Genomic DNA, 16,150 nt, shown 5'->3' on the forward strand with positions numbered 1-16,150 from the left:
GATAGTGTTCTTGGGGTCGTAGGCAGCATTCCTCCTCCTCCAAACATGGCGAGTTGAGCCAAAGAGCTCGATTTTGGTCTCATCTGACCACAACAGTTTCACCCAGTTCTCCTCTGGGTCATTCAGATGTTAATTGGCAAACTGCAGACGGACCTGTACATGTGCTGCCTTGAGCAAGGGGACTTTGCGGGCTCTGCAAGATCTCAGTCCTTCACGGTGTAGTGTGTTACCAACTGTTTTCATGGTGACTATGGTCCCAGCTGCCCTGAGATCATTGACAAGTTCCCCCCGTGTAGTTCTGGGCTGCTTCATCACTGTTCTCATTATTATTGCAACTCCACGAGTTGAGATCTTGCATGGAGCCCCAAACCAAGGGAGGTTGACACTTATTTTGTGTTTCTTCCATTTGCGAATTATTGCACTGACTGTGGTCACCTTTTCACCCAGCTGCTTGGCAATAGTCTTGTAGCCCAGTCCAGCCTTGTGCAGGTCTACAATCTTGTCCCTGACATCCTCGGACAGCTCTTTGGTCTTGGTCATGGTCTCTATTTTGGAATCTGCTGGTTTGATGGCTTCTGTCGACAGGTGTCTTTTGTACAGGTACTGTAACGAGCTGGGATTACAGGTAAGACCTTTTCCTTACAGCAGGTCTTCTAATCTCAGCTCGTTACATACAGTGAAGATACCAGGTAGATCTCCTATTACACTTTCATATTGCTTGCACTATGTCAGCAAAGCAAATACTTTACTACTCCCAATTTTCTACAGGACTTCGCATATTTTACAGCTGATACACCAGTCATAGGCAAACTCTGGCCCTCCAGATGTTTGGGATTACAATTCCCATCATCCCTGACCACTGGTCCTGTTAACTAGGGATGATGGGAGTTGTAGCCCCAAACATCTGGAGGGCCGGAGTTTGCCTATGCCTGTGATATACGCTGCAAGTTCTCTTCTGTTTCAGTACTTCTGTTTAAAAAAATGGCTGAGGAGTTGTTATCACAAAGTTTTTGATTCCTACTCTCCTCACATTTGTCCACCCACCTGTAAGTACTGCAAGGCATGGTGCCACGTTGATTTTTCCTTGCACAAATTCCATTACGCGTTCATATTCTGATTCTAAAAGACATTTGATCAAAGGATGTCTGCTGGGCAGATAGTAAGATGGTTTTAGTCATTTAAAAGCTTCCTGCCAGTGTGCATTTCTTGATAGTGGCATTCCAGAAGAATATATTGGTCTTGCAAGAGCTTGGTCAATTTCCCCCCCTGATCTTCACGTGTCACCTTGCCTACAAATAAAGCTATTGAGTATTTTTGGGATGAAGTTGTTTACCTGAGGATGCTGACTGGACAACCATTTGTGAAATTGCTGATGTTGCAGAAGGAGTAGAAAGGAGACTTCTGGAATGAGAACATTGGGGAAAGCAACTTGTACTTTCATCATTATGGTCCATTTTGCTGAGGAGGGAGAATAATTTTATAACTAGCTTGCGGGTAAACACTAAGCTACCAGTGATGGTGAAGCTACCGGCAATAGGACTTGGACACAGGCTACCTGAAAGTCTATATCTCCCTATATGAACCTGCCCAGGTGTTAAGAACCTCAGGTGAGTGTTTCTCTTGGTTCTATCAACATCAGATACATGGTTGATGGTGACAATGAGCTAGTGCCAATTGGACTGGAGGCGGTGGCATGAATGGCGTCCTGCTCCTGTGCTTCTGTGCTGGTAATGGAGGAACAAACCTTGTGGCTAGTACAGAATTCCTGGTCACCTATGTTTGCTAGGTGAATTGTTTAAATATATATGGCTTAGATTAATAATAGATTTGTAGAGCTGGAAGGGACCACAAGTGTGGGGCTCAGACCCTTGACCCTGAGATTAAGAGTCTCATTCTCTACCAACTGAACTGACTTCCTCAAGGTACCTGCTCTTGGCAGATTCTGGGTTTTGATTGCAAGTTTTGGGTTCTCAAACCTGGCAGAGCAACAAGTGAGCTTCGTGAAGATTCAGATCTTACATCCATGCACGTTTTGCCAAAGGCTGCTATGCTGATGGGTCCCCCCCCAAAAAAAAAATGTTGTTTCTGCCTGGAAGCCAAATCTTCCAATGCTGGCTGTAGCTGATGGAGTCCAGCAGCATCTGGGAGGCTACAGGTGCCTATCCCTGATGTATAACTTGTATGGGCTTCCTTTTGTACAAGGGATTTCATAAATTCCGAGTGTAGTCATGTCCGTAACCTTCCTGTTTGCTAGGCAAGTTGTAGAACTGATACTGTGGAGGTTACAATTTCTGGGGAGGTTTGGCATGCAAGGACTTGAGTTGAAGGATCATTTGAGCAGAATAAAAAGTTTGGTTTATTTTTCCAGTGGCAAGCCTCCAGCTATTTTTGCCTGTGTCAGCTCTCTAAATGTTCCCAGCACTATGGCCTGCTTATTTTCTAGTTGCAGGGCTGCTCTGAGCCATAGCTGACACACAAAGGCAAGCAATTGTTACTTTGTGCTTGCAGTGTCAACACTGCGTTGCAGACCACAGCACTGCATTAGTAATCAGCACACACTAAACAGTGGTTTGTAGGGACAGCCACATATAGGATTGGGTTTCACACTGAGCTGGACACACTGATTTCCCCTGTCAAGGACATACTGGGTTCAAAAAGATCAAATATAAGAGCCTCACTCATCTGACCAAGCGTCCCATCTCTTCCAGCATTGGGTTTCCAACTCTGGCCAACCAGATGACTTTGTGAAGCCCGGCCTAAACAGGGCATGAAGGCAGCAGCAATTCCCTGTGGTTTGTTCCCAGCACCCTGCTGCATATGGCCTCTTAGTGTGGATTTCCCATTTAGATACCGTGGGTAATATTGTTAGATGACTTCTTTGTGAATTTGTCTACGCCTCATCTCTTTAAAGCCTAGTGGACATCACAGCAAAACATGTAGGCAATGACGTTTGAAAGCTCTCAGATATAGGTTCTGACATCTATAATAAGCAGTTTCAGGGGCCAGTTTGTAATATGACGAAAGCAGGTCACGGCTGTCATCCACCCAAAATGTCACCTGTTATTTTTTTTCATCTCCTCCTTTTCTGATACCACATTTTCCTTTTTGTGTTGTCACATTTCTGCTTCTTTCTCTTGCTAGAGCAAAATGTCCTAAATGAAAGCTTTCTCTGTCAGGGTGAGATAACATTTTGTCAGGTAGAGGAGAGATTGGAGAACAGCGTTCTATACCTCTCTGAGCTCCGTGGTGGGAGGGCAGGATGAAAAAGCACGAGTGCTGCTCCTTGGGTGAACCCCCTTTCTATTGGATGTCAGCTGTACACTTTGAGTCTGTTTGTAGGTTAATTATGGTGGTGGCATAAAAGCATTTTCCAAGTTATTTGTATGCTTCTGGCAGCAAAGTCTCGTTTTTAAGCATTGGTGGAGGGTAGGAGGAGGTAATTGTAGAAATAAATCCCGACCCACATGTAGGCGCACTTTTGCTTGCTTTCATTGACAATAGTTTATTATACAACAGCTGATGCATTTAGTATTTGTGGATTCCCTTAATTGATGACTGTACTAGTTTCAGAGCAGAGCTCTCGCAAGTGAAGACAATAGGTCAGTGTCTACTCTTCATGCATAAATAGCCGGAGACATGCCGATTGTGTCTGAAGGGTAGGATTCGTTGTTCCCGTGGAGTAGTAATCTTTCCCATGAATGGAGGCTTGGTCAGCCGGTCGAAGGTGGATTGTGCTTTTCCTTGTCCTGCATCCTGCTGATTCAGAGGCTTGTGTTTGCATCAATTAAGTGCATGCGCAAGGAAGAACAGGGCCAGCGTTTCCTTTCACAATACTGTATGGGGATACTCTAAAATGTGCTGGAGCAGTGAGTTATAAAAGCACATGTACTGTAGCTCTTTCTTGAAGATCTGGTTCTTACAATGCCAAATAAAACATAAGAAAAGTAAACAATTATCCCATTAATTTCAGAAGGCCTATTTTATTTTACTTTCTCTTACTTACAATTACCCCTCCCCCTTTTTGCCTCTGTTGTTGTGACCGGCCATACGGAGGCTTGCAGCCTGCAACTGTACCAAACGGTTGGGAAGAAAGTAGGGTTTTATTTTGTTTCAGCAAGTACTAGAGTTTGTAGCATGTTTCTAGAATTTTTTTGCGTAGAGTTGTAAGAATTCGAGTTTCCCTGCTCAGTTCTGTGTTTTGGAAAGGGAGGAGATACTGAGATCAGGGTTAACCTATGATGATGTGGAGGAAGCCAGAATGGCTTGGCAAATGATCTTCTGTTGTATTCTCAGATGAGTCCCCTTTTTACACAGCCAGACCCGTCCCAAAGGCCTGGGGTGGGTGACAATAAGTTTTTAAAAAGACATATGGATAATGAAATCGAACTATGAACAGCTGTAAATAGCCAAGTGGTCACAGTTTTTATAGTTCCCAGCAAATTCAGATGGTAGTTTCATTTTTCTAAAGACTTACGAACATCAGTAATCATGTTATTTTACTGGTGTGTTGCACCTTGATGCAGGGAGAGGAGCCTTTAAAAGGTAAGCAGCATCACAGAGCCTCCAAATTCCAGCATGGAGAGATGCAGTTTTTCCAATATGGATGATCTTAAGCATTAAGCCACATTGTTGAAACTCTGGCTTTGTGGTTGAAGGGAGCACCAAAACATCTCTTCCGATTTGCTGAATTTTGGTATCCAAGTGACACGGAAATGGTCACAGAAAAGAGCAGTCACAAACATGCAGCGGATTCCCACCCTGTCAGCTGGAAAATTAAATCAGGTTCCAGTTTGGGATTAACACTGAGGCTGCAGGGAAGGGCAGGTAGTGTCTTAAATGGCATGAAATTGCAGAATGCGATTAAAAAACCCACAAATTTCTGCTTTAAGGTCTTTGTTAAGGATGTTTCCCTACCGCTGGGCATTAACAATGGCCTGCATTAACAAATATATTAACTGCATTTGGCAAATTAAAGCTCAGTTGGATATGTGATAAATAGTGGAAGGCACTAGGTCATGAACACACTAGATCTATTACTCCAGAAGGAGTTTATATAAGCAGTTTAATGCTATTTTGCAGTCGTCCTGTCTCCAAAATGTGTTATATGAAGGAACAAAAGTCCAGTTTGAGGTGAAATACCACACACAAACTAGCCTGATCTAATTTTGATCCTTTTTTGAATGTTCAGGATAAGCTATAAACCCTTTTAAAACCTGTAGATAAACTCTAAAAGACACACACAAGACAGCAGGCTCAGGGAAAGTAAGTAAGCTGAAATTTTCTTCTTAGTAAGCTTGCATAGGATTGTGTTGCATATACAGTGCTACCTCCAGTTGTGCACGGGATCCGTTCCAGAGCTCTGGTCGGATCCTGAGGAATGTGTAACTGGAGGTGCCTGTTCTGCGCATGTGTGCGGGGTGAAACCCGGAAAAATACTTCTGGGTTTGCTGCGTGCGTAACCTGAAGGATATGCAACCAGGGGTGTGCATATCCACAGGTACCACTGTATAATGCAAAACTGGAATCCGGCATGTGGACAAAGTGAAGAGGCAAAGCACTGGCCACATAACTGAGAGGTTGCTAGAATTTCTTTATTTAAAACTAGAAAAGATTATTTAAAAGGAGAACAGAAGCCGGTCTGAATTTCAAAATTCAGCCACCAGATCTTGCCTCTGCCAGCTTATATAACCAGCATATTTTTATAATGCAGGAAGTATTCTGTCTCCCCAACTACCCACCCAAGAAAAGAATGAAACTGAAGGGACATTTTTGTATTCCCACTGGGGCAGTGAGCTAATTCATGTTTTACAGCATAAGAAAACAAAGCTTCTAATGGGAGACACAAATTGTTTTAAAATGTAGGCAGCCTTCTTAACTAAGCTGTAAATGCTTTATTGGTGCAAACCCCACATTTTGGAAAGATCTCATTATGGCTTTTCCATGGTAATTTCTAAATGCTGTAATTCCCCCCCTTTTTAAAATTTTCCCAGTTATTCATATATGTGGTATGAAGCTTAGATATATTTAAAACTTTGTGGCACATCAGAAACATTTGTCTGCACTTCTCTCCCAGAAGAAGAAAAAACAGCAAAGAAAGATATCCTGGTTTTAATGGCTTTCCAAACCATTGTTTAAGCATCACGTGGAGTTGGTCATCAGGGATGGAAAACCTGCAGTTCTCCAGACCTTGTTGGAGTACAGCTCCCTTCACCCTTGACCAAAGACAATGCTGACCGGGGCTGATGAAAGTTAAGAATCCAGTGACATCTGAAGGGCCACAGGGTTCCCATCCTTGGTCTAAACAGAGATTTAAATTTATATATTCAAGAATGGATGCTTTTGAATTCTGGTGCTGGAGGAGACTCTTGAGAGTCCCATGGACTGCAAATAGAACAAACCTATCCATTCTGATGGAAACCAGCCCTGAGTGCTCACTGGAAGGACAGATCCTGAAGCTGAGGCTCCAGTACTTTGGCCACCTTATGAGAAGAGAAAACTCCCTGGAAAAGACCCTGATGTTGGGAAAGATGGAGGGCGCAAGGAGCAGGGGATGACAGAGGATGAGATGGTTGGACAGTGTTCTTGAAGCTACCAGCATGAGTTTGACCAAACTGCGGGAGGCAGTGGAAGACAGGAGTGCCTGGCGTGCTCTGGTCCAGGGGGTCACGAAGAGTCAGACACGACTAAACAACAAAATAGAAGTTCACAGTTACAAGCATATCCTTTCATGAAGATCAGCTTTCCCTAGTCTGGTACCTTCCAGATATTTTGGACTCAGGTTCCCATAAGCCTTGCCAGCACACTCATGCAGTCCAGAACATCAGGAAGGCACCAGGTTGGAGAACGTTACAGAGAAAGAGCCCTGATTAAAAACTTGGGCATTGGTTTGATGAGGTCCTTTGCTGTGGAGATCCAAGCTGTCATACCACTGTACTGTTATTTTTTAAATGCCCTCTGAATATTCAGTATACTTAAAATATATTTAAACTTGTGGGCTTGCTTGTGGGCTTCCCAGAAGGATTCACCGGGGCTCTGCTTATCATCTTTTATCCATGCATCATTGAAGTTACCTTGTGTCTAGAATTAATGAATCAGTTTTAAACACAAACCTTCATTAGAACACCTTTTTCATTGAGCCCTGGGTTTTTGCATGCAGACACACATGTTGAATGCCCAGAGTTTTACTTGGAGACACTCTCATTGAATTTTGATTTGCTAGCTCCTCATAACATTGCGCTTCTTGCATCATCATGCTTTTGAGGGCCACCGTGCATAGCTTAACCTTAGAATTATTAACTTCACCTAAACTGGCTGGTGGTACCAAATCATCCTGGTTTTCAATGGGAAAATGTTTTTTTTGCTTGTGTTATTTTGCACATTTGTATCCCTCCTTTCCTCCAGGGAGCTCAAAGCAGCTTACATGCTTCTCTACCCATTTTGTCTTCAAAACAATCCTGTGCGGTAGGTCAGGCTGAGAGTGACTGGCTCAGTGAGCTGAGTAGGGATTTGAACCCTTTTCTCCCAGGCCCCTAGTCCAGCACTCTGGCTACTGCCAGACACTGTCTCTCTGAGGAGAGGAGCAGTTCCCCAGGAGCAGTTCCCCAACTCTCTTCCTCGGTTTGTAAAAGCCTCGGTTTGAGGGGTTTAGGAGCTGGGCCAAGAGCCAAGAGTCAGCACAGTGTGGTGCTGAGCGTATCAGCGTAGGACTTGAGGCACCCAGGTTCGAAACCCCACTAAACCAGAAAATCTGAAAATATGAGGGAGCCCTTTCGTTCTCTTTCAGCCTGACCTAGCTCACAGAATTGTTGTGAGGATAAAACGTGGTTGTGGGAATCATATCTTGGGCTCCCTGAAGGAAGAGGCGGGTAGGAGATTTAAATCCAATAAATAAAAATTCTGTAAGATATTCAGGAGTTAGGAGGGGTAACACAACAAGCTCCCTTTTCCTTTAATAAGACCACTGTTAAAGCAAAGGGTATGTTTGCTGGTTGCTTTTCCCCGGTATTTACATCTTGCTCTTCAGCCATGAACGCCTTAGGGTGGCTCGCAATTAATAAAAAATGGCACAGTCCTTGTCCACATGCCATAAAAGAAAAAAAGGGCTGGGAAGAGGAAAACAAGCAAACTGTTCTAATAGTACCTACCTGAAGCCTTTGAAAAAGCATAAGGGTTAGGAATATAATCATAGAATCATGCAGTTGGAAGGGACCCCAAGGGTCATCTAGTCCAGCCCCCTGCAATACAGGAATCTTAGCTAAAGCATTCTGGACAGATGGCCACCCAACCCCTGCTTAAAAGCCTCCGAGAAAGGACAGTCCACAACCTCCCGAGGGACACCGTCCTACTGTCAAGCAACCCTTACTGTCAGAAAGCTTTTCCTGATGTTGAGTCTGAATCTCCTTTCTTTATAACTTGAAGCCATTGATTCGAGTCCAGAACAGGAGAAAGCAAGTTTGCTCCATCTTCCATGTGACAGCCCTTGAGATATTGGAAGATGGCTTTCATATCTCCTCTCGGTCTCCTCTTGTTTTCTTGTTCAGTCTTGACTGCCTAGGTTAGTTCTGGGTGTACTTCTTGCTAGTTTTAGTTTTTTCTTTTGATTGGTTTTTAAAATTATTGTACTTTGGAAGCTGACTTAGGTTGTATTTTCAAGGTAAGGGAGTCCTGTGGAACAGGGTCTTAGGCTTCTGTTCTTCTACATGGCTTGCATGGAGTGAAGGTTGCCAAGCAGCTCTGATGTGTACAGACCAAGTATTTGAAGAGGACATAAAATTCTTTATTGAGGTTGCATTGGTTCTGGTAGCTAACTTGGTGACTAAAGGAAGAGTAGGAGAGCAAGATGCACACTGACCTTTGTGTGGTAGGTTGTGCTGGATTGAGTGGGGAGTGGCAGGGAAAGGAAGTGTCCATTGTTGAATGACAGAGCACCTGCTTTTCACCCAGAAACTCAGGGTACACCCTCTGGCATCTCCAGCATGAAGGATGTTGAGTAGCAGGGCTTCCTAGAGGCAGTTGGTTGACCACTGTGAGTTTAGAATGCTGGACTAGTTAAAACATTTAATCTGATTTACAAGAGCCCTTCTTATGTTGTTTTGGCTGCCCATGTAGGGCAGCTACAGAAGAAACCTCTACCCGAATGTTGGGAAGAAGAATATGCTTTGTAGCACATGGATGTGTAGCACAGATACGTTACTATGAAATAGGAGGAAGTCCCATTTCATAAAAGCAGAGTTATTGCAAAGATACCCTATTCTGGAGTTCTGTATGCATTCCTATGTGTCCATCAGTGCACAAGTGCAAAGTTGGCTTCTCCATTCACTTCAATGGAGGGACAAAGGGGGTTCACAGAGTAGACTCACACAACTCACACTGTGTGTAAGTTGGGTGTGCCTAAACCAGGCATGTTCAAAGTCCGTCTCAGGGGCCTAATCCGGCACGCCGGCCTCTGTGGCAGTTTGGTTGGCCCTCATGGCCCTTCACTTCATCAAATCTGGCCCTCTTTGAAAAAAGGTTGGAAACCACTGGAACACTTTGAATTCAGTAGGGTTGGGTATACTTCACTTTCACTGGACCGTCAATAGTCCATATGCTTTTCTGAAACCAGCTTGCTCATGCTACTCTCTGCAGACTGTTAACCGAAAGTGCTACAGTACAACACATATATTTTGCAATCTTTTAATTTTTTCTTTGGAAGCTGTAAGAGTAGAGTGGAAGATTTGAGTTAAAATATCTTGAAGGCAACTCCAGGGTTGACCATTAGAATAAGAAGCCAAAACAATGAAAGTTATAAAGAAGACTGGATACTGTTTACAGAATATATGGAAAAGCGTTATAAGCAGACAATTTACCTAGCAGGATGGTAAAATTTTCAGCAGAGTAAGAAATAAATAAAGCATATAAAAGTGGTGGCGATAGATGGGGTGAACTAAGAAAACACAAAGAAAAAAGGGGTTAAAAGGAACCATGGAAAGAGAGGATAGGAAGTCAAGGAATGTTTTCTGATTTTTTGTTGTTGATTATTTAAAATCTTTGGAAATAAATACTTTTCTTTGTTGTATTGTTTTTGTTTATGCTTTGGAATGTTATCAGAAGAGCAAATAAATAAAATATGTAAAAAAAAAATATTGAAGGCTAATCTATTTCATAGCTGATGATTGTGAGTCTAATATTCTGCCATCTTCTGGATAAGTTACTTTATGTCTTGATCACCTTCTTCCCCACCCTGTGCAAAGGCTCCCTCTCAAGTCCAAATGCACAATTGAAGGACTGTGATCAAACTTGCATCCACATGGAAAATGTAATAGCAGCTTCCATCAGTTAGCTTTCTTTCTTTCTTTCTTTCTTTCTTTCTTTCTTTCTTTCTTTCTTTCTTTTTCTTTCTTTCTTTCTTTCTTTCGTACCCTGACTGTACATCTTAAATACTTTGTTGAAAGCAAAGTATAGTTTAGTGAAAATTCTGCATCTGCTAACAATTGAACCTGCCAATTAACCAATTTATTAGCAAAACAAACTTTGCCTGTGAGGGAGCTAGGGTGGGTTTGTTTTTTTAAGTATATGATGTATACATCATAAAATTATTCTCTGCCCCACAAGCCTTAACTCTGTCAGAGGGGAGCAGTAATTGAGCAGTAAAGATTGTTTACAAATCCCTGCTCCCTCCATAATGATCAAAACTTGTGGAAACATTTTTTTGTTTGTTGCAGAAATGGAAAGCATCTGGTTAACAATGCATCCTGCGTTGCAAGCCCAAAGAATTCAAAATGTGCTCACAATTGTGCCCAAATGTTGGCCTGACAACGGGCTCCCTGAATAAATGACAACTCCTTTGCAAAATTCAAGGCATCTAGTTTTTAATCTATTATTGTTGTAATTATAATTACACTGATAATACGGAACCTGGCAATCCTGGAAACACTGTTAGGAAAAGCAGATGGCCGCAACAGAGTTGTTTTGAGATGGTTTGTCATAGAAATTATTTCTGTCTGGGTTTTGTTTTTTGTTGCTTCTGTTCCATTTTGTGCAATTGAACTTGTTCAGAACTACTGCTTCTTATGTTGAACTACCATGTTTATCCCGAGAAACGATGGCGGGAGAACTTGTGGCTTTTTGGGGAGTGAGGGATGTTACTGGCATAATGAAGGCTTAAAACTAGGGCTTCCTAATGTTAAAGTAGTTCAGTGCCACTTTAATTAGATATTTACCAATGATGATCCCTCCCACTTCAATTTTTAAATAGTCCACTTTCCCTTCTACCCACACACTTGAGTAAGATGGGGGAAAGCTATGATTGGGTCCCACTGAATTCTGCTGATGGGTTGCCTTTCCCCCACTTAAAGTCCAGTCCTGTAGTTGACTAAAGAGGTGTCTGATTAAAAATAAAGAGTCTAAGCACGATTGGGGCACTGTTCCCTTGCAGCACACGTAGCTGGCAATTTGCACCTGGTTAGGTTTTTGCATTAGATAACAGCCTAAAGTTAACAGTAGCATCAGGTCTCTCTAATTTCTTTTTTGTCTTTCTGGAAAGAGGGTAAAAGGAGAGCCTCGAGGATTCCTTACTTCCTCTTATCAGTGGCTCAGCCTCAGCTGCCCTTCTTGGATCCCCTGCCAGGGCTGCTATCATCTTCTGATCAAATATTAATGTGTGATTCTCTGCTTGCTCACTAATCCAAAGCCAATTAATATTATCTGTCAATTATTTACAGATCCTGAGGTGCGGAGGCAGTTCCCAAAGGACTACAGTGACCAGGTTTGGAATGCGTAATTAATTTTTTACATGACAAAATTCATTTCAGGGTTGTTCAACGAATTATAGCTGTTCTTTTCCCCTTAAAAAACACAAAACAAAATAGAACACATTGGGGGGGAGGGAAAGGGAATTGTGATTAGAAACTTAAGATTTTTTTTTAAAAAAATGTATACACAACATGTAAAACTTGCATGCATAAACTTGAATAGATGGTTTTGGTTCTCAATAAGGCTTTCCCAATTTCAGAATCTATTTTGAGAAAGCAAATTCATGAATTTCACTCCTTTAAAAAAAAAAAAACTTACTTTGCCTTGGAGGTGCTTCAGGCTGCTGTTAGTTACAGAATCGTCATCTCGTTGTTTTAGGGTTTATGAGTTTACTTGGCATCACATCACTTTTTAAAAATTTCATGGTCACATCAAATCTGGCAGAATGATGGAATATAAAAAGGGGAGGGAGTGACTGCATGTAAAATGCCGTGGGAATTTTGCAATTAGTGCTCAGAGCAGAGGGGAAAGGGAACACATCCTGCTTTGCAAAATTCGTGTGGATGGCTGTGGTAACTGAAAGCTACTGCTGATCTTGATGGCTTCTTCCTCTTTCAAATGCATCTTGTTATAGAGTAATGTTGGGAGGGAGGGAGGGAGGGAAGTTTTATTTTTGCTCCATCGGTGTACTTAGTACACTCTAGTTGTTTTTGCTAGGAAGCTCTCCTTTTGGGAAGGGGTTTCGTGTTCAGCCATTGCAAGTCTGGGTTGAAAATCGATCTCTGGACCAAATTCTCCTAATTGTTACAACCCTGAAAAATCTCCATTCAGCTGGGTGCGGTGAAGTTCGCACAGAAAGGCTCCTGTAATAGTCGTTATCAGGTTTTAGTTACATTTTCTTACGGGAGTGTTTGATTCTGATCCTTTTCCTTCCTTCCCTCCCACATTTAAAAACGTTTCTGTTCCGTGGAAGGTGCAGGGGTGTCTCCTGCCTGCTGCTGCTGAGCACGTCCCAGCGTGGGCCCCTCAGGGCAAACAGACCTTGTCTTGTAATGGTGTGTGCAGCGGACGGGACAATAGTCGCCCCTGATGCCTGCAGTCCTGGAGAGCCCCTGTAGTATTAATATAATTCTTTAAAAAAAATAACACCCCCCCGGCATATTGCTTGAGTGCTTTTTGTTGCAGTTTTATAGTGCCTGTCCCCCCCCTCGTACTTGCACCATAGTGTTGAGGTGTGCAACAAAGCATCCTTTTGTAAACACACAAGTCCTCATTGCCATCTCGTGCCAATAATCTGTTAATAAATAGCTCCCTAAGTACACTCTGCAGCGTTGGGCCACAATGTGTGCTGAAAGAGCCGCTAGTCTATCATATGAAATGTAGTCGGATTAAGGGTCCCTCCGAGCTGTTGCTGTCTCTTGTGCCTGTGATCTATGGATTATAGGACTGTCTCATACATAAAATATTTTTCCTTTTTGTAAAACAACAACAAAAAAGGAGAGAAATCTTAGTATGCTGTAAACCACCTCTGAACAAACGCAGTACAACCTACAGAAATCCAAAGATGCAAAGCTAATGTGCTGCTGGAACTTCCCTGATCTTTTTATTCAGCTCGTGCTTTTAAAAGATCTTTAAACAAACAAACAAACAAACAAAAAGAAATGTGGACAATCAGTTCAGGAGGTGGGGAAGGTAGCAGACTTCTCAACCTTAAACACACTAATTTCAGGTTCACAGCGACCTTACTTTTGGTGCCTTTTTAAGGGGCTGGAAGAACGTAAACTGCGTTTAAGTCTTGAAGTGACACCAGGCGTTTGTGTGAACAAAACTAAGCAAGACTTATAGTCAGCATACCGTTTCTGAATGCTTGTGAAAGTGATTCGGGAGCAGAAGATGGCCATTTCTAAACAAAAGGAGGATTCTTTAATTTAGTTAACAAATGTGGCAAACCTAAATGCCACATTTTTGAAGGTGTCAAGTATGTGTTGTTCGTTAGCAGAGGGTGGAAAGTTGAACGGCAAACGCACTGCAGGGTTTCTTTTTATTATTTAGGCTCGGTCTGCAGCAAAGGTGGGAATGAAGTTGAAGTTTTAGGTGTGGTGGCCTTTTGAAAAAAAATATCAAATTACTGTGGGGGTTTTTCTCCCTTGTAGCATACCTTTAAAAACAAAACGGTTCCTTTTGTTTTTATGTGATGCTTGTGCAACTTGTACACAAATGTTTCTTGCTGACAATCCAAATCCGCGAGGAATATTGTGAGTTAAATCAACACAAGGCAATTCTCTCATTAGTACGAAAAAGCCCAAGTTCTGCCCCCCCCCCCACTTCCCCAGTCTAAATTCTTGGCACTTGTTTTTACATACAGTGTGTTTCCCATGTAGGCAGCGCATCTGATCAGAGCCCTTGCTGCCGCTGGATGTTTTATTCTGTGTGTTCTTTGTACCTAACAGTAAAAGAATCTGTCACAAATTATTGTGGCTCCCAGCTTTAGAAACCTGAGAAAAAAGGGAGGTTAGACTGACATCTGTGGCTGAATAATGATGGGCAGCCTTTTGGCTCCTCTTGAGCCACAAAGCTAGCATTGCCTTTAGAGAGGAAAAAGGAGTATAAGAAGAAAGGGGGGAGTGATAAAAGGAGGTTACAAATCTGTGGTCCTGGAGATGTATTACTGTTGGGCCAGTTGTCTGCATGGCACGATAATCCGTTTTGATCTCCTGTCTTAATTGTCTGCTAAAGACAAATGGGCAGTAAAAGTTCATCAGTTTCATCTCTCGCTCTCTTTTTTGCTTCTCATTTAGAGGCAGAATAAATGATCCGTCACTACAGAAAGAACTCCTTTCTTTTCCGACACGGGCGGAAATGCAGGACCCCAACACATTTTTATTAAAATATTTCTCCCTCATTATTTCAGCCCCCTCAGCTCTGATAGATCTCGCTGTTTCATGAAAAATGTAATCTGAAATGTAAATAAGGGGTTTGGTACAAAGGGAGGAAGTAATGAGCCGACTAGCCACATTGCTGGAATCTTGATTGTAATTACCCACCAAGGTGGACACCCCTGCTTGTCCTCCCCCACCCCTGTTGGTCAGACCACAATAGTAAAAGTGACTTAAATCTGTAAAAAACCTATTCCAGTCCTTGGGATTTTATTTTCAAAGGCCATATGCATCATATAGGAGGGGGCATCCGAGGGAGAACTAGTGATTTCTTCTAATTTTTTGGTAATAGAATCAATCATTTTAGAGGACTATTCTTTCATGTTGGCCGTTGTTTATAGCATGTCCAAAATTAATAACTTGTTTTTCAAACATGTTCAACTAGCGCCCTTCTCCCTCTTTTTTTATTTTTAAAAAAGGTGTGTGCTAAATTTTGGTGTAGATGTTTTGCACGCTGGCTTTGGTGAAAGTCGTGTATAATTATCACAAGGGTTGTGGTCTCTTTCTACCATCTCACATAACATATCCCATATGCTAGAAGACATGTTCTAAATTGCTGAAATAATTTTAGCGACAGTTTTGTCATTCCTGAAGTCTATACTTTAGATTCTCAAGCAGATAAAAGGTTTAAAATAATTTTCAGCCCCTCTGTTCCTAAAGAAAATTCTAAATAACCTCTGCAGTTAGAAAAAAGGCTCCTTTGTGAGGAAATGCAAGCAAACACAATGTGGATGGTTAATAAATAAAGTGTGTTTAAAGAACCAAATTAATTTTCTGTCTCAATTCCCCCCATATAACTTTTAATTTGAGGTTTTAATGATTCTATATTTATTATACCTGTTCCTGAAGATGAACACCAGCAAAGCTTTACTCTTGGGTTCTCTGATCTGATTCATAGACATGAACCAGTCAGATTTAACATGCGCTTAAAATCTATCCCTACTGAAATTAGCAAGACCTAAAAGTGCTTGCATTGTGGTCAACTGCACATTTGGGCCTTTACTGTAATCTCCACATGGGTACACCATGGCCGGTAGCAGTGAGTGAAGACTTTTAAGCCACTTAAAATGACTCAAAAACTACTTTTTAAAAAAGTTGTAATCAAGATTAAAGTTTAAGAATATTATTATTTTGGTGTGAATGACATAATGAACGTGGAGTAAAAGTGGAATTATTAGGGCATTCTGCTATAAGTTTTTTGCATAATCTCTAGTATTAGAGCCTCCTCTCTTCTGCAATTCTTTTATTGGGCATTGTGTGTGTGTGTGTGTGTATGCGCGCGCGCGCACACACACACACACACACACACACACACACAAAGCTTTGATTTATATGCTCCATCTGCTTAGTAGGCATATGATGACAGACGTTCTGTGTATAATTTGATCAACTGTTGTATGAAGGCTGAGGTGCTCCTTCAGAATGGGTACTTCAGTGTTCTTTGCAGGTATTCCCCCTCCTTTTCCATGGGCACAGAAACA

General features: G+C 42.0%; 1 protein-coding gene across 8 annotated transcripts in view; it reads left to right on the plus strand.

The window, feature by feature from the left end:
* The window catches only part of DENND1A (DENN domain containing 1A), a 279,415-nt gene that overhangs the window by 52,947 nt on the left and 210,318 nt on the right, over window positions 1–16,150 (plus strand). For all 8 annotated transcript variants that reach the window (XM_079961977.1, XM_079961981.1, XM_079961979.1 and 5 more), the window contains exon 3: window positions 11,703–11,746. In XM_079961977.1, the coding sequence (XP_079818103.1) occupies window positions 11,703–11,746 (44 nt within the window). The remainder of the gene's footprint in view (window positions 1–11,702; window positions 11,747–16,150) is intronic.

The sequence above is a fragment of the Podarcis cretensis genome, assembly GCF_951804945.1.
Source record: "Podarcis cretensis genome assembly, chromosome: Z".
Lineage (NCBI taxonomy): Eukaryota > Metazoa > Chordata > Lepidosauria > Squamata > Lacertidae > Podarcis > Podarcis cretensis.